This window comes from Carlito syrichta, unplaced genomic scaffold, assembly GCF_000164805.1.
Source record: "Carlito syrichta isolate Samal-C Ts95f unplaced genomic scaffold, Tarsius_syrichta-2.0.1 Scaffold311474, whole genome shotgun sequence".
In the NCBI taxonomy this organism is placed as follows: Eukaryota; Metazoa; Chordata; class Mammalia; order Primates; family Tarsiidae; genus Carlito; species Carlito syrichta.
The window spans coordinates 707,661-730,289 of NW_007255570.1; the positions used below are offsets into that span (position 1 = coordinate 707,661).

At 35.5% G+C, this 22,629-nt stretch overlaps 1 protein-coding gene across 1 annotated transcript in view; it reads right to left on the reverse strand.

Annotated features, from left to right (window-relative positions):
- The window catches only part of SUPT3H (SPT3 homolog, SAGA and STAGA complex component), a 92,265-nt gene that overhangs the window by 67,369 nt on the left and 2,267 nt on the right, over positions 1–22,629 (reverse strand). Inside the window, exons 2-5 of the mRNA XM_021717888.1 lie at positions 19,467–19,579; positions 18,659–18,766; positions 14,808–14,975; positions 6,198–6,308 (exon numbers count right to left, since the gene is read on the reverse strand). Coding sequence (XP_021573563.1) covers positions 6,198–6,308; positions 14,808–14,975; positions 18,659–18,766; positions 19,467–19,579 — 500 coding nt within the window. The remainder of the gene's footprint in view (positions 1–6,197; positions 6,309–14,807; positions 14,976–18,658; positions 18,767–19,466; positions 19,580–22,629) is intronic.

The following is a 22,629-nucleotide window of genomic DNA, read 5'->3' on the forward strand; positions in this document are numbered from 1 at the left end:
CCTAAACATATATGCACTCAACACAGGAGCACCAGCATTTATAAAGCAACTACTAAGTAAAGTTAAAAAAATATATTGACTCTAACACTATTATGGCAGAGGACATGAATACCCCATTAACAGCCCTAGATAGATCATTGAGGCAAAAAATCAAAAAGGAGATCCAGAATCTAAACTTGACACTTGACCAAATGGACTTAATAGATACCTACAAAATATTCCACCCAATAACCACAGAATATACATTCTACTCATCACCACATGGAATGTACTCAAATATTAATCATATCCTTGGCCATAAATAAAGCATAAACAAATTCCATAATGTTGAAATATTTCCATGCACCATCTCAGACCACAGTGGAGTAAAAATAAATATCAACACCAACAAAATTTCCCCAAAACCCATAGAGACATGGACACTAAACAGCCTGACGCTGAACAACTACTGGGTCAACACTGAAATTAAAGCAAAAATTAAGAGATTCCTGGAAACAAATGAAAATGAAGAAACATCTTACCAAAACCTCAGGAATGCCATGAAAATAATTCTAAGAGGGGAATTTATATCTCTAGGAGCATACATCAAGAAAATGGAAAGATCACAAGTTGAGAGCCTAAAAAATCACCTAAGGGAGCAAGAAAGAGAAGAACACCAAAACCCTAACTTTAGCAGAAAAATCCAAATCACCAAAGTAAGAGCCCAAATATGGGACACAGAAGATAAAAATATCATAGAAAACATCAACAAAACAAAAAGCTCGTTCTCTGAAAGAATTAACAAGATTGATGAAACCCTACCCAGAATGACCAAGAAAAAGAGAGAAAAAGACCAATCAAACACAATCAAAAATACAAAATGTCAAATCACAACTGACCCTGAAGAAATACAAAAGATTATCAAAGATTACCATGTACACCTATATGGAAACAAACTAGATAACCTAAATGAAATGGAGGACTTCCTGACATCACACAACCTCCCCAAGTTGAAACAAGAAGACATTGAGACACTAAATAGAACAATAACAGCCCAGGAAATTGACTCTGTCATAAGAAAACTACCTACAAAAAAAAAACAAAAAACGCTGAACCAGATGGCTTTCCAGTAGAATTCTACAAAACATACAAGGAAGCCTGATAACCAATCCTACTGAAAGTATTCCAGGCAATTGAAAGAGATGGAATTCCCCAAATCTTTTTACAAAGCTAACGTCACACTGATACCCAAACCCGGTAAACATCCAACAGAAAAAGAGAAATACAGGCCAATATCTATTATGAACACAGACACAAAAATCTTCAACAAGATTCTACCAAACTGAATCCAAAAATATATCTCAAAATCATCCACCATGACAAAGTAGGCTTCATTCCCAGGATGCAGGGATGGTTCAATATCCGTGAGACGATAAATGTAATTAAATACATCAAGAGATGTAAAAACAAGAACCACATGATTATATCACCAGATGCAGAAAAAGCTTTTGATAAAATCCAGATCCGTTCTTGATGAAAACACTCAAACATCTAGGTATAGAAAGAACATATCTCAAAATAGTAAGTGCCATCGATGACAAACCCACAGCCAGCACATTGCTAAATGGACAAAACTGGAAACATTTTTTCTGAAAACTGGAACAAGACAAGGCGGCCCACTCTCACCCCTCTTGTCCAGCATTGTATTGGAAGTCCTAGCTAGGGCAATTAGACAAGACTAGGAAATCAGGGGTATCCAAATAGGAAAAAAGGAAGTTAAGTTATCCCTCTTTGCTGTTGATATGATCCTATACCTTGAAAATCCAAAAGCATCTGTCAAAAACTTGCTTGCACTGATAAAGGACTTTGGCAAAGTCTCAAGGTACAAAATATATGTGCAAAAGACAGTTACATTCTTATACACCAACAACAAACAGGCAGAGAATCAAATAAAAAGCATAATCCCATTCACAATAGCCATACACACACACACACACAGAAGTTCCTTGGCATCTTCCTAACCAGAGAAGTGAAAAACCTTTATATGAGAACTATGAAATACTGTTCAAAGAAATCCAAGAAGACACAAACAAATGGAAAAATATTCCATCCTCATGGAGAGGAAGAATCAACATTGTTAAGATGTCCATCGCACCAAAGGAAACCTACAGATTCAATGCACTACCTATTCAATTACCAACATCATTCTTCTCAGACCTGGAAATGACAATACAGAAATTCATATGGAAACATAAATGAGCATGAACAGCCAAAACAATCCTTAGCAAAAGAAACAAAGCAGGAGGTATCACAGTTCCAGACTTCAAACTTTACTATAAGGCTACAGTAATCAAAACAGCCTGGTATTGGTACAAGAACAGGCATATAGACCAATGGAACAGGCCAGATTCTGGAAGCAAAGCCTCAATTTCTTAACCAATTCATCTTTGGCAAAGTTGCCAACGACAACCACTGGGGAGAGTAGAACCTATTCAATAAATGGTGCTGGGACAATTGGCTGATCACATGCAGAAGACTGAAATAGTACCCCTACCTACTGCCATATGCAAAATTTAACTCTAAATGGATCAAAGACCTAAATGTAAAACCTCAAACTATAAGAATCTTAGAAAATGCAGGAGACACTCTTATAAATATTGGAACTGGCAACCAACTCCTGATCAAAACTCGAAGTGCCCATACCATAAGAAATAGGATAGACAAGTGGGACCTTATCAAACTTACAAGCTTCTGCAAAGCAAACCAAACCATCAAGGGAGTTGGGAAAGAGCCCGCAGAATGGGAAAAAATATTTGCCAGCTGTATATCTGACAAAGGCATAACATCTAGGATCCTCAAGGACCTCAAACACGCCAAAAGGAAAAAAAAATAGCCTCATTAAAAAGTGGGCAAAAGAAACGAATAGACACTTCTCAAAAGAAGTTACACTGGCAGCCAACAGACACATGAAAAAGTGCTCAGCCTTACTAATCATCCAGAAATGCACCTCAAGACCACATTGAGATACCACCTAACCCCAGTAAGAATGGCCATCATTAGTAAAACAAACAACAACAGATGCTGGCGAGAATGCGCGGGGAAAAAAGGAATGCTTCTGAACTGCTGGTGGGAATGCCAACTAGTACAACCTCTTTGGAAGACAGTGTGGCGATTTCTGAAAGAACTAGAAATTGACCTTCCATATGACCCAGCAATTCTCCTATTGGGAATATACCTGGAGGAACTCAAGTCACTCTACCAAAAAGATACCTGCACATGTATGTTTGTTGCAGCTTTATTCATGCTAGCAAAAACGTAGAATCAACCACACTGCCTATCAAAGCTGGACTGAATAAAAAAGATGTGGTACATATATACAATGGAATATTATGCAGTCATAAAGAAGGACAAATATATGAACTTTGCAGCAACTTGGATGGATTTGGAGTTGATCATCCTCACTGTTCTATCACAGAAACAAAGAACAGAGTACCATATGTTCTCACTCATAAGCGAACCTTGAACAATTATCATAATACTATAAGAAAGGGATTGGCAGTAGTCAGAAACTGCTGGGGGGAGGGTGGGATTGGCAGTTGAGGGAAACTGCCACGGAAGGCAGGGGCACACCTCATTAACAAGGGTACCTGTATAATGAACATATGTATATCTAACCCTGAATTGTGTCCTCATCTTTTAAAAAAAGAGAAAAAAGGAAAAAAATAAAAGAAAAAATAAAAAAATTAGGCTAGGCTATATCCGAACCTAGTTAATAGACATTTTTGACTTAGATTGTAAAAGTATTACTACATAAATACCAGATAGACATGGGGAGAAATATATATACACACACTATATAAATGTCATCATCAATCAAGATTGTTCTCAAGTGATCTGTCCAGTCTGTTTAAAAACAAAAAAATTGAGGAATGAAGCAGCCACCACTTCCTTTTGAGGAAATAATGCAGACTTCATGATTAGGAGGTTTCCCCTTGTATTAGATACATTTTCCTTTATGCAATTTTATTCTCTACTTTTAGTTAACATTTTAGGTTCCTTTTGCTACCTTTTAATTACTTATACATTACCAACAGGAACTGCATCCTTTTTCTTCTCTCTCCACTTGATTGCTTCAATTTATTAATCATTATTTAGCGCTTATCTAAGGATTTGATATTTTTAACCCTTCATTGTAAATTGCTTTTTTCAATTTCAGTTGGTTTACTTTCAATCATCTCATATTTTTCTTTTTTATTTTTTTTGAGTTGGAGTCTTACTTTGTCACCCAGGCTGGAGTGCTATGGCATGCTCATGGCCACTGCTGCCTCGACCTGCTGAACTCAGGCTATCCTTCTGCCTCAGCTTCCAAGTAGCTGGAACTACAGGCATGCACCACCACACCGGGCCAATGTTTTGATTTATTGTAGAGACAAGGTCTCACCAAGTTGCCCAGGCTGGTCTCAAACTCCTGAGCTCAGGTAATCCTCTTGCCTCTGCCTCCCAAAGTGCTGGAATTACAGGTGTGAGCCATCATGCCTGGCCTCATATTTTTCTACTTCATAAATTTTCATATGTACCTTCCTTTTGGTCTATTGCTTAAAATAACCTCATTTATCATATAAAAGATTTTGATTTCATTTTTTCTTTTTGACTATAAGACTCTAAAGTCCAGGTATGGTGGCTCACACCTGTAATTCCAGCACTTTGGGAGGATAAGGTGGGAGAACTGTTTGAGCCCAGGAGCTTGAGACCTGCCTGGGCAACACAGTGAGACCGCATCTCTACAAAATTTTTAAAAAAATTAGCTGGACGTGGTGGTGCACTCCTAAAGGCTGATGGGGGAAGGATTGTTTGAGCCCAGGAATTTGAGACCAACTTGGGCAACATGGTGAGACCCTGTCGCTACAAAAAACCAAACAAAAAAATTTAGTTAGGTGTGGTGGTACACATCTGTAGACCCAGCTACTGGGAAGGGTGAGGTGGAAGGATTGCCTCAGCCTAGGAGGTTGAGGCTGCAGTGAGCTGTGATCATGCTACTATGTGCCAACTTGGGCAACAGAGTGAGACCTCAATTCAAAAAAAAAAAAAGCTCTAAAAACATTTATGTAAATGTGTATATTGCTTTAATCAGCAATATTAAAATCATATTATTAGTATACAAGACAGATTTTAAATATTAAACAAGAGTAACAATTCTCACCATTACAAAGAATTTCTGGAGACATTTATAAAGTATGTTTTTGCTGTCACATCGAGAATGTATAAAATTAACGATAACTAATAAGAATAAAGAATGCACAGAAAACATTCTGTTTAAATACAAGGAAAAAAAGGAGATGACATAATTTAGAAGATACTGACTTATATGAGCAAATATTAGTAAAATCACTCAGGTAAGAAAGTACATTATGTTATACTTATTACTTATTTGTTTATGTATAATGTTACACATATACATTCTGCATTAGTATGTTAAAACAGAAGTGAATATCAAAATAAAAAATTTTACCATTCTTTGTTTATGTAAAGCAAACCTTACTTTCTGAATATCAAACCAATTGCTTGTAAACAGAGAAGGACTTGGAAAAACTTCTATTAACATAAATAAAAAAAAATTTTAAGGGCCACACCATGAGTATTTAGTTAAAACACACACCCACACTCACATCCACTTTCTTTAGGCTGTTGAAATATCAAGTCTTTAATTCCCCATTAAAAAAAACAAAACCCTGATTATAAGCCTGCAAATCATTTGAAGATGTGAAAGACTGTCTACATTTCAGCCCAGTTCAAAGCTAGTATGAAATCATTTCTTCTTCTTCCAACTCAAAGTATGTTTAGGGGTAGGACATCTGATAGAAGTGGTAATGCCAATCTAACCAATTTTAAAACATAAAGTGCTTCTAGCAATATTTGGATACATATAATTTGACAAAAAAGTTTTACAAACCTAAGCTTTGAAAAATAGGAATATAAGCCCCAACAAAAAGCTTAATTTGTAATTGAAAGAAAATAATATTTTGTAGAAAAAAGTGTCCTTCCAAAAAGAGACAAAAATGACTTTTATTTCCCAAGAGAATTATGCCACTTTTATACAACAAAATTATAGTCACCACAAATTGCTTTCAACAATTCCATTGCTTCTTCATTTGACCACTTGAAAATCAAAATTCTTTGAGATTATAAATATAACTTTTTATAACTCTGTTATTACGTACTGTGAATGGGGAAAGTGGGCCAATCTTGTGGCTGTAGCGTCGAACGGCCTCTCTGATGTGGCAGGGCTGGATGGCATCGCTGTGAGCCTCAACACCACAGGCCGCAGTGCTCTGTGACAGAAAAACACATAAATTGTTACTAAATCAGAAACACACAACAGAACTGCAGTGTATAAAATATGAAAATAAATCTTTATAAAATGGACTGTTTTTTATCCCTTAGGATGCACATCACTGCTGCCATATACTACATCTAAAAAAGTTCCATTAACAAATCAAAGATGACTTTTACGTGACCTCTTCCTAGAAGACCTACCAAATGTGATTTTTATGTGCACAATATTTCACCTAAGCCAGCCTGTCAAGATACAGGAGAATACAACCACGTGCATGCAGATGAAAAATGTCACGGGAGCTTGTTTAAAGAACCACAGGAAGTTATTTTTTTAAAAAACATTTTGACATTTACTGATATACATGTTTCTTGGGAGCTCTTTTGGCACATTTATGAAATAACTTGAAGATCATTAACTTATAATGAAAAATGTAAAAATTTCTATATATTTAACTTGGTTCCTAAATTTGTAGGTGTTCTCAGGACAAACAAAAACAAAAACCTTCTATTTTAATCTTCCTCATCTGTAAAAGGCAGGTTTGGAAGCACAAAAAGACACAAGAAAGGAAAGGTTATTTACAATGAGAGTGTGAATACCAACTCAAGAAATGATGTATGTACAAGGCAATTTTTCAAAAAATTAAAATGTTCCATAAAGGGATTATAGTCTCATGGTTCAATTGCAAGCTCTGCTTCCCAACTACCTTGGGTCTAGATTCCAGCACTATAAGCTACCAGCTCTTTCAAGTTACATAATATCTTGGGTCTCAGTTTTCTCATCTGTAAACTGGGATAACAACTGTAATGGATTTATAGGATTGTTGTAAAAATTAAATGAGTTGAAACATACAAACCACTTAGAACAGTACCTGATATGTTAGTTATTTAGTATTAGGTCATTCATTCTTTATTTTTTGAATCAGAGTCTTACTCTGACACCTAGGCTGGATTGCAGTGGCACTCATGGCCACCCCAGCATCAACCTGCTGGGTTCAGGTGATCCTTCTGCCTCAGCCTTCCAAGTAGCCGGAACTATGGGCATGCACTACCATGCCTAGCTAATTATTTGATATATTGTAGAGATGAGGTCTACCAAGTTGCCCAGGCTGGTCTTGAACCCCTGAGCTCAGGCAATCCTCTTGTGTTGGCTTCCCAAAGTGCTGGGATTACAGGTTTGAGCCACCACACCCAGCCTTAGGTCATTATTTCAATTAAGTGTTAAAGAATATAAAATCAACCTAAATGTCCATCAAAGGATAATTGGATAAAGAAAATGTGGTTTATATACACAACAGAATACTGTTCAGCCATAAAAAATGCAATAATGTCTTTTGCAGTAACAAGGATGGAAGTGGATCATTACCTTAAGTGAAACAAGCCAGACATAGTCAAATATTACATGTTTTCACTCATAAGGGGCACTAAAAATGTGTACACATGGGTGTAGAGACTGGAATGATAGGCAATGGAGACAGAAGGGAGAGAAAGTAAAAGGGGGGGGGTAAAATTATAAGAAATTACTTAATGGGTACAATGTATATTATCTGGGTGATGGATATCCTAAAAGTCCTGACTTGACTACTACAAAATCTATGGTTGTACAAAATTGCACTTTTACTCTATAAATTTATACAAATAAAAAAATTAAGTATTCAAAATGGAAGCTCTATGAACTTGAAATGGCAAGCTAATTTACTTCAAAGCACAGTTGGTACCAGATGTTAGGTCACTAGCCTTAAGGAATCAAGATAAAGAAATGTATTCAACATGCAAATTACTATAAGTATAATTGTAGAAGTCAATCATAGTTACACAGTTAATATTATTTGCTTTTCTTAAAATCACTACAACTTTTCTGATGAATAACAACTTCTATGGATAGCAATTTAGCAAAATATCATTAAAATGAAAAAGTACAACCTTGTTCAACCATCATTGAGGGTTTCTAGTTAAGTACATTATGCTTTATTCATTCAAAGAAGCAGAAATCATAGCAACAACTGAAAAGAATGAAGTAGTTCCATACACATTCTTATGGAGTTATCGCTAAGATATATTATGTGAAAAAAACACAAAGTATCTAACTAGGTAGCACTATGTTACCACTTGTTGGAAAAAAAAAGTTGAACATCACATACTCATTTAAGCATAGACAATCCCTGCAAGGGTACACTAAAAATTGCTAACAGTGCTTATCTCTGGAGGGTAAATACCTGGCTGGTGGCCAGCGGCCAGAAGGAGACTTACTTTTCATTGCATAATCTTCTGTATTTATTAAATACACGTTTTATACAATGTGTATGCGTTTCCTATTACAAACTATTAAAATAATTTTAATGTACAGAGTTTTTTTTGCGTACTTTCTCAATTCTCATTCCAAATTCTTAGTTTCAGTTGGAATATATGAGAATAAATGCAATTATCAGCTCCCCAGATAAGAGTAAAGACTCTGGGGAATCTGCTCTGCTCCACAATATGACTATAATGAATATGGACTCATCCATCTGCTGGTATACCAGATACTTGTCAAGTGGGTTGAGGCAATCTATACATTTGTGAAATTACGTGCAAATATTTAGCTGGATTTGGAATTTAAAATAAGACTTCCAGTGGAAACACAGAGTGACATCAAAAGGAGTCTGTATCCTGTGTACGAAGCGGGGTAAGAAGTCCTTCCCATGTGTTCCTCTATGACATCTACTAAGTTCATTCCCTTCTCCCTGCAAATTGGATTTATTTTTCACTTATTTTCTCTGTGGCCAATAGAGATAATACTTTACTTTCCCAAATAAATTTGGTTTTGGCATTAAACATTTGATCATAATATCTTAGAACCTCTGCCATGGCAATTGAACAGGATTTGAGAACACCGAAGTAGGGGACTGCTTTCATAAATCTTTGTGTTCCCCTCAAATTTTTATGTCAAGATCCTAACCCCCAAGGTGATGGCATTAAGACATGGGGCTTTTGGAAGGTGATTAAGTCATGAGTGTACAGCCCTCATGAATGGGATTAGTGCCCTTACAAAATAAGTCAGAGAAAGACTACTCACCCTTTCCACCATGTGAGGTTAAAGAGTCTATGAACCTCTAAGTGGGCCTTCACCAGACACTGAAGTTTTCTGTGCCTTGATCTTGAGCTTTCTAGCCTTCAGAATTGTGAGAAACACATTCCTAATGTTTACAGCCATCCAGTTTATAGAATTTTGTTATGGCAGCCCAAGTGGACTAAGATAGAAGCTTAATTAGAAACTGCCTTTTGATGGCCATTAGTAATATGGAGACAAGTAGGCCAACCTGGTTAAGTCATGCTATCTTTGTCAAAAAGGTGAAGTTAACTTATTTAAAAATAGAAATATTGAATTTTATGAAAAATGTCATTAGATTTCCAATTTTGCCAAGTTCAGGTTTATCTGCTATAATTCAGCAACTGCTAACATTAGCAAAATGAAATTACCAGGTGCAATTTCACACTTTCTTGATTTGCTCATTGACTATTTTGAAATGGTGGAGGCTTTAAATTGAAAATGTTATGTTCTCAGAATTTTTTCCACCTCAACAAATATCTTCACATGCCCTTCTTCTATCAATAACCAGTCCTTTACCAGGGGGCTTATAATCTGTTCAAATGAAAAACTTATCCCAAGTTCAGAATTTTTAATTTGGCAGCAACTATAATATTTTTATAATACTCTTCAAAATTGTTTAAGGAAAATTAACATTAAATTTACATATTTGCTCTCTGCTATTAAGAATCTTATATTTGCTAGAAACACATGTAAAAAGTGTAGATTTATATATAAATTCATCTTTCCCCTTCTGACTGTGCCCAAATTTTAGGATATTATTTAAATTTTCAAAAACCCATTTGACAAAATACTAATCAAGTGTCCGCAAAAATCTCTGTGGGGACTATACTCTATATTTCCTTAAGTAAAGTACTAGCTTTTTGGTAAAGTTCTTCTCCATATGTCAGGTCCTCCTCCTCTTGGTTGCATTCATACACCATTCTTATATTCTTTCATTTTGTCTTTATTTATGTCTCTTTGGCCAGAAACTGATGCTGAGAATTGGAAGCTGAAGTATCATATGGAGTTCTCACATTTTCTGGATTTGACTACTGTCTTTTTTATACTGAAAAAAAAAATCTCTCAGCAGTTTAAACTCTCAGCTGTGGTAGGGGAAGTTACATTGAAACTTCTGTCTCCCCTGAATCTCTTTCAATTGTCAATATCTCTCTTTACTCTTTTTTCTCCAACATAAAAGTCCTTGGTAGGCTAAGAGTGTTCTACCCTTTGTCAGCCTTTCCCTTAACAGAGTCAAAATTTAAGGACTCGGAGCCTCAGACAGTTGCCTCTTATTCTTTCCACATCTACAATGGCAAACTAGATCTTCTGCTAAACTTGACACCTTAAGTCTTACAGAGGAGTAACACATATCTCAGATTATAGCAAAGTTGTAGCCAGTGCTCATTTACACCATTGTGAAAATCCTAGGGTCCTTAAGAATTATGCTAAATCTACTCTGCTTATGCTCTATAAGTGAAACAAAACCTGGATGATAACACATCTGTTTACTGCACGGTTTACTGAATATTTTAAGCCCACTGTGAGACCTATTGCAGATAAAAACGATTTCTCTCAAAATAATTATTGCTCATTGACAATGTACCTAGTCACCCAAGAGCTCTGATGCAGATGTACAAAAGGAGATGAATGCTGTTTTCATGCCTGCTAACACAATGTCTGTTCTATAGCCTATGGATCATGAAATCATTTCAACTTTTAAGTCTTATTATTCAAGCAATACATTTTGCAGGGCTATAGCTGCCATAGGCAGTGATTCCTCTAATGGTCTAGGCAAAGTAAATTAAAAATCTTCTGAAAAGGGTTCACCATTCTAGATGCCATTAAGAACATTACCACATATTCTCACTCATAAGTGGATGCTGAACATTCATCATAATACTACAAGAGAGGGATTGGTAGTAGCGGGAAACTGCCAGGGGAGAGGGGAAGCATACAACATCACTAAGGGTACCTGATCCTAAACCAGGGGAGGTGAGGACCAGTTGGAGGCTCAAACTTCACCTGTACATAGACTATTTATGTACCTACTTCTGACTTCAGTACCTAATTCATCCTTATAGTACAATAAAGAAAAAAAGAACACTCATGATTCACAGGAGGAGGTCAAAATGGCAATGTTACCAGGAGTTGGGAAGAAGTTGGTTCCAACCCTCATATATGACTTTGAGTGGTTCAAGACTTCAGTGGAGGAAGTAACCACAGATGTAGTAGAAATAGCAAGAGAACAAGAATTAGAAGTGGAGCCTGAAGATATGACTGAATTGCTGTAATCTCACAGAACTTGAATGGATGAGTTGCTTTTTATGGATGAGCAAAGAAAGTGGTTTCTTGAGATGAAATCTACACCTAGTAAAGATGCTGAGAACATTGCTGAAATGACTACAAAGGATTTAGATTATTCCATAAACTTAGTTGATAAAGCAGTGGCAGTATTTGAGAGGATTGCCTCTAATTTTGGAAGACGTTCTGCTATGGGTAAAATGCTATCAAACAGCATCACACATTACAGAGAAATTTTTCATTAAAGGAAGAGTCAATCAATGCAGCAAACTTCAGTTTTTTCTTATTTTAGGAAATTGCCACAGCCACCCTAACCTTTAGCAATTTCCACCCTGGTTGTAAGCAGCCATCAACATCAAGGCAAAAGCCTCCATCAGCAAAAAGATTAGGATTTACTGAAGGTACAGAAGATTTTTAGCAACAAAGTACTTTAAAATTGAAGTATGTATATTGGTTTTTCAGGCATAATGCCATTATCCACTTCTAGACTACTGTCCAGTATAAACATAATTTTTATATACACTGGGAAACAAAAACAATTAAGGACTTGCTTTACTGTGACATTCACTTTAATACAGTGATATGGACCCAAACCCACAATATCACTGAGGTATGCCTGCATAAATGTACAAACATACTGAAATAAAATGAATAGAAAAACATAGTGTGTAAACATTAATTACAATACGCCTGGAATGGCTAAATCAATCAGATAAACAGACTTCAGAATGTATAGTATTGTCAGTGAGAAAAAGAGTTCATAAAGATTAAGAAATATATATATATATTTTCCACGTTTATAGATTGTAAGATTTAGTATTGCTAAAACATTCATATCCCAAATTGATATAAGCATTCAACCAAATGCATCTCAAAATCCCACCATGCTTTTTTTTTTGTAGTAACTAACATGCTGATTTAAAAATTTCTATGGAAATGCAAAGGACATTTCATAGCCATATTAAGTTTAAAAAATAACTAAGTTTGAAGACTTACATTACCTGATTTTAAGATCTATTTTAGAGCTACAGTAACTGAGATGGGGTGATAATGGCAGAAGAACTAACAAAATAACAATGAAACACAATTGAAATTTCAGAAATAAATCCATATATATTTATTGTCATTTGATTTTCAAGAAAGCAGCCAAAGTGATCCAATGGGAGAAAACAGAACCTTTCAATAAATAGTTCTGAAGTAATTAGACAGCCATAGTAAAAAACTGAATTTGACTTCAACTCATACAATACACAAAAGTTAATCTGACTAGGTTACTATAAATACAATTAAAAATTAAAGCTGTAACACTTCCAGAAGAAAACACAGAAGAATATCATAACTTGGGAGTAGCCAAGTTCTATCTGTGTTAGACAGAACACAGAAAAGTAATATATATTAAAGATTGGATAAATTAGACTTCATCAGAAATTCAAAATTTCTACTCATTAAAAGAACCACTAAGACAATAAGTAGGTAAGCCACAAGCTGAGAGAAAACATGTGAAAAACATACATTTGACAAAGGACTGCTATGCAAGATATACAGTCTAAAGAACTCCTAAAAATGGGTAATAAAAGTCAATCTCTTCTCCTCCAGAAAACTGGATAAAAGATTTGAAGAGATGGTCAGGTGTGGTGGCTCAAGCCTGTTATCCCAGCACTTTGGGAGGCTGAGGCGAGAGGATTGCCTGAGTCCAGCCTGGGCAACTTGGTGAGACTTCGTCTCTAAAATTAGTAAAAAAAAAAATCAGGCAGGTGTGGTGGCATGTGCCTATAGTTCCAGCTACTTAGAAGGCTGAGAGCGGAAGGATCCCCTGAGTTTAGCAAGTCGAGGCTGCAAGGCTGTGAGTGTGCTACTGCACTCTAACCTGGGTGACAGAGTGAGACTCCAACTCAAAGAAAAAAAAAAATTTGAAGAGACACTTCTCAGAGAAAGACACATATAAATGGACAATCAGCACATTAAAAAGTCCTCAATATCATTAGTCCTCAGGGAAATGCATATTCAAACCAAAATGAGCTACTGGTAAATATCTATTAGAATGGTTAAAAGTAAAAAACAATGATAATATCAAATGCTAATAAGCATGTGGGCCAACTGCAGCTCTTAAACATTGCTGGTGATAGGACAAAATGATGCAACTTTTTTCAAGAAAAAAATCTTATAGTTTGTTTAGAAAACAAACATATTCCTAACTCTATGACTAAGCAATTTCATTCTGTTATCTACCTAAGAAAAATAAAAGCATTTGTCCTCAAAGACTTGAATAAGAATATTCATAGCAGGTTTATTCATAATATCTCAAAAACTGGCAATAGTTTTCATACTTACCAACATGAGAATGAATATACTGATATTTTCATATAATGAAATATTACTCAGCAACGAAGAGAAATAAATTATACTAAAACATTTTAAAACCTCAGTGGATGAAATGTCACACAAGGGTACATATTATATTGTTTTTATATGAAGTTCTAAAACAGAAAAAATTAATCTATGATGAAAAAAATCAGAACAATGGTTGCCTTTCTGAGGACGGCAGTAGAAACAGACTGGGAAAAAGCATGAAGGAACTTTCTGAGCTGATGATAGTGTTCCATATCTTGATAGGGTTTTGAAGAAACAGGTTTATATATTTGTCAAAACTCATCAAATGATAAAGTATATCGTATACTTTAGGCATGAAATATACTGAAGTCTGCAAAATACTTTGCAATGTATAAAAAAATAAGATGAACTAATGGATGGATAAAGAAATGATTAGATTGATAGATATAGTAAACGTTAATATAGTAGATGTATCATTAATATAGTATATATAGTAAAATGTTAGTTGTAGACTCTAGGTGGTACATATAGGATGTTCATTCTTTTAACTTCCGTATTTTTGAAATTTTTATAATAAAATGGTTGGAGAAAATAAATACTTTATGCAGAAGAAAGTTGTTATAAAAAGTTTGAGTAGAAGTAATATAGTATGTTTGAATACAGATTGGCTTCTTCTGAATTTGAACTCTAAGAAAAACAGAGCACATTTTTCATTTCTCTGAAAAAAAAAAAAAAAAAACCCAAAACTCAAAGAGATCCTCTCTATTCTGCACCAGAAAAAAAAATTGACACTGACCTTTTTTCTTTTCCTTTGCTTGGTCTTAGCTGAATCTTGTCCAGCACTCCCATTCCCTAGAGATCCTGATGTAGTTTTCCCTGAGTGCTGTGACCCAGATGATGGAGCTGTTGGTGTAGGAGGAGGTGTGTTCTCAGGAGATTCTGGGCAGGACTTCATGCAAGACCCCTGCCCAAAGAGACATAGCTTTCAAGTCAGGTGACTGGACCTTTTAATGACATTAGATTTTCTTTAATATTTCATGAATTAATACTGTTTGCAGTGTACGAATGTAAAAACATAATTTATTCTTATCTAGCCCATATTGCCCCAGATACCTTCATCTTGCCCCAAAGGTTTAAATGTTAATTTTTAATCTGTCTAACCATTTAGACAAAATCAAAATTCTTTAAATAAAGCTTTCTAAAACTCCTGATTTTGTGAGATACAAACATTTTTACTTAAAATTTCTGCTAGCTTTTTAAATTTACATGTCTTAAAAGAAATCCCCTCAACTTTCTATCCAAACTGGATGCCTTTCAGCCATTGTTACAGTGATGATCAGCATTTTCCCAGTAACCTCAAAATTCAATGCCTCAGAGTAAGTGCAGATTCCTTCAGTCCTTCTCACATTTAGTTCCTTCCTCCCTAATATCCCTCATATCTATTTAGTATTTTTTTTTTTTTAACCAGGACTGCAAGTGTATTCTTTCTTTCACGTGGAAGCACTGCAAATATTTGAAGACTGTTATATTTCTTTTCTTCTATGATCAACCAGTTACTTGAGAAATGTTTTTAGGTTCCTTCACACACCGCCTCATCCCCTATTACTCTCCTTTAGACATCCTCCACTATGTCAATGTCCATCCTATAGAGTGGTGCCTAACACTAAGACAAAAAAAACTCCTAATTAGTCACATTACAATACTGGCTCCTAAGAAATTTACAGGCAAATAAAAATCTCTAAATCTTTTTTATGTGTGGTATTATTAATATATATTTTCTTCATCCTATCAACCATATTAACCATACTATCTACTCTCCCACAATTCTCTATCATGTATTTTTAAAAAATAGCCAGGTATGGTTGCATGTGTGTATGTAGTCCCAGTTACTTGGGAGGTTGAGGAAGGAGGATCAGTTAAGGCCAGGAGCTTGAGGCTGCAGTGTGTTATGATCACAACTGTGAATTGCCACTGACCTCCAGCCTAGGCTGCTTAGTGAGATTGCATCTCTCAAGAAACAAACAAACAAAAATACTGGTTTCAAGAGTAAGTCTTTCCTTGATCTGCTTGCCTATAAACACTATCAAGGAAGAAGGAATCAGGTTAATCTGCCATGTCTTTTTCCTGGAAAAACAAGATAGCTCCCAGGGAATCACTGCTCTCTCTGCATAAACCATATGTTAAAAAAATATAGAAAATTAAATTAATACTAAACTTGTTAATCTACTAGGAACTCAGGCTAACTAGTTCAGCTCCTCATATGATTAGTACTCAAGAATGATAACCCTTAAAATAGAATGCATTGTGTATTAACCCCATGCCTTGAGTTTCCATTCTAATTCTAAAACAACCTTAAAACAATTGTTTGAACTCATCACTGTTTTCCATAAATCTTCAATCATTCCTTAATAACTCTAGCAGTCTAAGATGCTAAATAATTTGAACCTTACCTTTCTAATCCAACTTCTTACTATTCCTCCTCAATGAATCTTTTGCTTGAATATTTTAAAGAGTTTTTTTCTCTTGCCTAACTGTCCTTTTGTTGCCTCTAAATCCTACAGTACTCTCCCACTTCTACCATTTCATCAAAGTCTTATTTTTATTTTTTACTTCTGTACTTTCTGACTGGGTCATTCATTTGGAAATTAAATTGCTTATTTGTTTGTTTGTTTGTACAAAATGTCCTGTCTCCCTGAATAGTGTTCATATCAGTCTCCAGAGTTCCCCTTTGGACCCAGTTTGGTAAAGTACTTGAGGGTAAAGGCCTTTGATGTTGGGTTGCTGGATTTTTCAGGCAATAAAGGGCAGGAAGGAAGACTTCCAGTATCTCTGAATGTTCATTCTGACTATCAGTCATAGGGGCGGAGGGGGGTTGCCAGCCAGGAAAAAGCTTGAGGTTTATACTAACATATTTTGTCGCGATGCTCTCTAACACTCATGCTCCCAGCTCCCAGAGAACCCAGGAAATCTAGCACATATGGGACATCCTCTGAACTTCTGGATAGCTGGGAACGGCGGCTGTGGTTGCTGAGCAGTTGCCCAGGGCAGCTTGGCCACCCTGAAGAACCAAGACGGGGGTTGGGGAAAAAGAGTTTTCCTAGTCATGCAAGCAATCACTTGAATGTTAAAAGAAAACTAGGCTCGTTATGTTCACAGTAAATTTCCTCAATTAGAAATGTTACAACAAATTTGTCTGATGTTAATGGAAAGCATACTTATACACATATTCATAAAGTGAACATGCATCAAAGACATTTTAAAGGGTGTTCTTTGACATCATAATTTGAGTTTGTAACATAAAGAAAACAAATAGTGTTTAATCAACTAAGTAAACTCTAGGGACTTTTAAAGTATGTTGACTGATAATGATGTATGACTTTTTCCCAGAAAAAAATGGATTTTTAATGGGCATAAACATTTTAATCCCTACTTAGATTCCATGCCAATCTGATTCTCCAAGGAGCATAAGAAAATGCTAAACTGACTTTCTGTTTGTAATAAGATGTTATATTGGCATATATCTTAATATATTTTCTAAGTATTCTAGAGCAGAGATACTTAAACCTAGGGGTCATAGGGTTCACAGATTCTTAGATCCCTAGAAAGATTTCAGAGGGCCTCTAAACAACCTGAAACTGCAAGCGAGATGTGTGAATATGTTTATAGAGAAAGAGCTTATAGTTTTCATCAGATTCTCAAATGAGTCTGTGACCTAAAAATGATTACAACTACTCATTAGAGATTAGTTGAGCTACCATTCCCACCTTAGATAATAATAGGGAGTAGACATATGCAATTAAAGTATGGATATAAGGCACAGTTTAGCCATTTTCAGATTACACATTTTGCCCACTAGATCCAAAACTCACTTCACAATTCTACATGTAGATGCTAACTTAACCTTCTTGCTATCTTCATTATGGAATTAGATGGAATTATATAAAATTGTTGTTTCTGTTAGTAAAAAGGTCAGATATTGGCAAATGCGTTTAACATATCATAATACTTTTCTGGTTTTAGCCATATACTGCTTCACAGATAATATTTTGTATACTGAAAGTGGTGCACAGTCTTAAAATTGGCAAGAAGACTTTATAGTTCCCATGGACAGGAATATAAGTAGCATAAACAGAATCAGAGAAGGATATGATTTTCACATAGATGAGTCAACTGAGAACTGAAGATAGAGTCAAGCTTCTTTAAATCATATTTAGAGATAAATGAATAATTGATATGCCAATTTTTTAGTAAGTGCCAGTAATTATTATTATATGCATAATAATAACCCTCTCATCTTTTGAGGCACAAAGAAATAAATAATTTTGCCATCATTGCCATAAACTGGGTTGTTCATCTTCCACGGAAATAAGAAGTGCTGTGTAACTATCCCTTTCATTAAAGGGCCAAGGAAAGCTAAATGAGGCAAGAAAAAGGTGGGAAAAAAAACTGTCTTAAGTGGAGTGCCTGAATAGACTAGCACATAGTAGATGCTCAGTAAGTATTTGGTTGAATGTTGAATGTATTAAGATTCTTTGACTGAAGGTTATACCTTCCTGCATAATCTTTTTCAAAGAACTACTAATGTAAACACCAGACATGACAAAATCCACAGATGCATTAAAGACAGATTTTTAAAAAAATACTTACCTCAGCAGAGTTGTGATACTGAATGAAGGTTGCAGAAATGGCATGGCTGAAGGGGTCTCCTGCCTTGGTTACCATGTCCTGCCTCACAAGAAGAGCCAGATCTACTAACTAGAAGATCAGAGCAATGAAATAAAGTCACATAGCTGGAAATAATCATGAATGTCACGTAAGTGGCAAATCTCAAAGCAATATATTCTGAATGTTACTGTTTGCCTAAAACATCTATGTTGCAGACATGAGCATACACTTTCATTTACTAGTGAATGGACCTATCCACGAATACAAATGAAATTATGATGACCTTCACTAGTACAGATTTCTGGGCTTTAAGTTCAGAGATTTTAATTCAGTAGGTATACTATAATGATGTAGTCTTGGATTTTGCATTTTAATCAAGAACTAAGGAGATGCTGATGCGTGTGGTCTAAAGACCACACTTTGAGAAAGTCTGTTAGGAGGGCAGTGATTCCAGACACATATACCTAGAAAGGTATTTTTCAAAGATCAAAAATAGTCTCCAAACAAGGCAGATATAGACTTAGAGTTCAATGTCAGGAAAAAATATGCAGGGATTCCATTTATGGTTAGGATTAAGTTGCACGAAAGTTTTTTTTTAAAAACACCTGCCAGAGCTGAGGACACTAAGAAAAATAATTGAAATAAATCCATAAAATGACATAACTGTCATAGGAGAGAATGCATGGACATTATTCACTGTAGAGCATCAGCAAGAAGAAGAATTGATCATGAATAGTCATAAGGAGAAATAAGACATGTGTGGCCTGATATGACATATTAGAATTCTTACCTGTGCCACAGTTTCATATGCTAAATATGCTAAGATTTCCATAGCAATAACATTGGGTTTTATCTCCATACTGCTGCAGTCCAGCCAATCTCGAAATTTGGAAGCTTTTTTGTCTAGCCATTAAAGAAAACAAGTATAGAAAATTTAATTGTTAAAGTGTTTTAATACTGCAGATTACTACCACAAAATGAAAACATATTTACTCAGAATTACACACCAATAATAATGCATATAAAATGCAATGTTTTCATACTTTTATTAATGCCTATACATTTATAATGCCTATACATTAGTCCCCAAGAAACCCAAGTTTTAACTCTCAGTTACAAAACAACACAATCATTGCTTTCAAGAAATCCTTTATGTATCTGGGTTTTTATTTTGTTTCTATGCTACATGACATAGTATACTAAACCATTTAATGTTCAACACTTCTCACACTGCTTCAGAGTTACCACTGACCATAGCTTATGACAGTAGTCACAAGATATACTTGCATTATGTAACTTTAATTTACCCTTCTGGGGGAAAAAATCCTACAAGAAAGAACCAAGAAACATAGAAACTGAATTTTTAATACTGTTCAAAATAGGTCTATTACTATAACAGAAAAGGCTCAAAGTTGTTAATTCAGAATCAAATAAGCTGACACCTGGCCTGATATAAGTCTGTGGTTACATTTTCCTCCTTATGTACATGTCTAAACTCTTAAGCAAGACTCTCAGAACTGTCCAGGCTGATTCCAACTTGCCTTTACAATACTCCCCTGTTAAACCATCATTGGGCCTTGAGTATCATCCTCTGTTCTCTCCTGCTCCTTTCCTTCTATGGAATGTTCTCTTATCACTTTTCTTCATTCACATAAATCCTGAACATACAGGTCCAAGGTATACCTTCCCACCCTCACCATTTATTGAACTTTATGTCATGATATAGTCTCTCATGACTGCTCATAATTTCTCAAGCTCACAATTTCTGTAAGTTATTTGTGGACAAAGACCATGCCTCATGCCTAACAGTATCAAGCATATACAGAGCCAAACATATACAGAGCCGTCGATTAAACATCTCTAAGATGCCACAGTGCTAAGCCAAGTTTAATGTGATGTAAGGCCTTCACTGGACATTATTAATTTAACTAGTAACCTAGAAGGAAAAGACTGATAGTGAAGATATTATCAAATCTATAAAATAATCTTTTTTAAAAATTTAAATTCACTGATTATTCTTTTGATGAATCTGGGTCCACAGGTCTACAAAACACTTAGCAGTAACTCAAGGCATGATGTTTTGATTCTTCTAGATAGAATCTTCCTGGATTCCACATACAGAAGAGTTTTCTTTTAAATAAATCATAGAAGACATTAAGTCCTGCTATCGAAGTACATATCCAAAGCTGTCAAAAGTGGCAGAATTATGATAATCTCCCTTAAAGCTATCTCCCCAAAGTAACCAGTCTTACAAATAGTCTCTGACATGAAACATTCCATATAACTAGCTCACAAACACTTGTTTAACATCTGTAGAATACTTCTGAAGTTAGTTAAAGTTAACAGGCAGCAATCTGGCCAGATCAGTAAAATGTACCTTATTTGCCTTTCACCTTGTCAGGTCATTAGGACAGAAACAGATACTGTGTGACTATGCTCTAAATAATTCATTTTAAAAGTGAGGGAAAGGATCATTATTAGTATTGAGTAAGATCTATTCACATAAGTAACAGAATTAGTAGCTTCCTGGCTAGATTGTAAGCACTGAGAAAGCAGGTGAAAGGACCACTTATCCACCATTGTATCCCCAGAACCTTTAACAGTGCCTGGCATTAGCAGATACATAAAACATGTCTCCAGTAGAAATTAATGAATGAATGATGAAAAAAGAGTTTTTCGTTTCTTTGTTTTAAAGAGACAGGGTCTTGCTCTGTTGCTCAGGTTGGAATGCAGTGGTGGGATTGTAGCTCACTATAGGCTCAAACTCCTAGCCTCAAGTGATCCCCCTTCTTTGGCCTCCTAAAGCACTAGGATTATAGACATGAGTCACCACACCCCGCCAGAAAAAAAGATTTTTAAAAATAAAAGGATAGGGTCCAAACTTTTCTGTTCATCAAAGAAGATGCATAGAGGTCCCATAAACCACTTGGGTTTTTGCTATTCCACCAACAGGTGAAGACGCTTTCTAATTCTCTCCTTCTGTGACCTCAAGAAGGACTGCTTCTGAAGCTGACCCTTGCTGGTTCCAGCAGAAGAGGCACAGGTATGACAGATTGTTTTTATCATGAGGTGAGGAGGTGTCAGAATAAACAAGCTCCTTCTCCTCCTCCCCTCTTCCCAACATATCAGGAGAAAGGGTAATCTGGAAACTGATTAACAATTTAAATAGAATCCCAAGCAATGGTCAAAAGTTCCTAGAATCATCATCTTTTTGATAACTACCTGGATTTTCATCCTGTGCTGGACTTAAAACAACTTTACACAATAATTTCGTATGGAAATTTAAGGTTAATCTCACACACTTTTAATCTTTCTTATCAATAATCACTAACAACATTTCAGTTTCTTGCAACATTCCACCCTCTCATTCCTGTATACTATTTGGTGACGTCTACTCCATCCCGTCTCAGTCTTTCCATTCCTGATTCTCCCCTCAGTGTCCTCTAAAATGCTCATTCCATTCAGAAGAAATTCCTCTGTAATGTCAACGTCTTCAAAATCATTATTGTTCTTTGCATTAATTGAAAATAGCCTTCCTCAGAGGGCATGGTTTTTCCTGGAACCCTTTGTAGTAGGGGTTCCTTATTCTTTTCCTTCTTTATGCATATTTATGAGCAGCTACTGTTTGCTAGCCTCTTCATTTCCCCTGTGGCAGAGGACCTGGAGGCAGTGTCTTCAGTCTCTTAGTTTCTCCCACAAGAAAAATACAAAAGACTGACAGTAGACTTCTACCAACAACAGAGACCAAAAAGAAAATGGAATCATGTTTTAACAAATAACTATCAGCCTACAATCTCCTAATCAACTAAATAATCATTTAAATATGGGGCAAAATAAAAACCATTTTAAGATAAAAATGAATACTTAAAATACTTATAAAATCTCAAGAAAAATGACATTAGGTCGAGAAGGAAAGTTTAAATACTTATCATTAACTTTAAAAATTTTAAGTC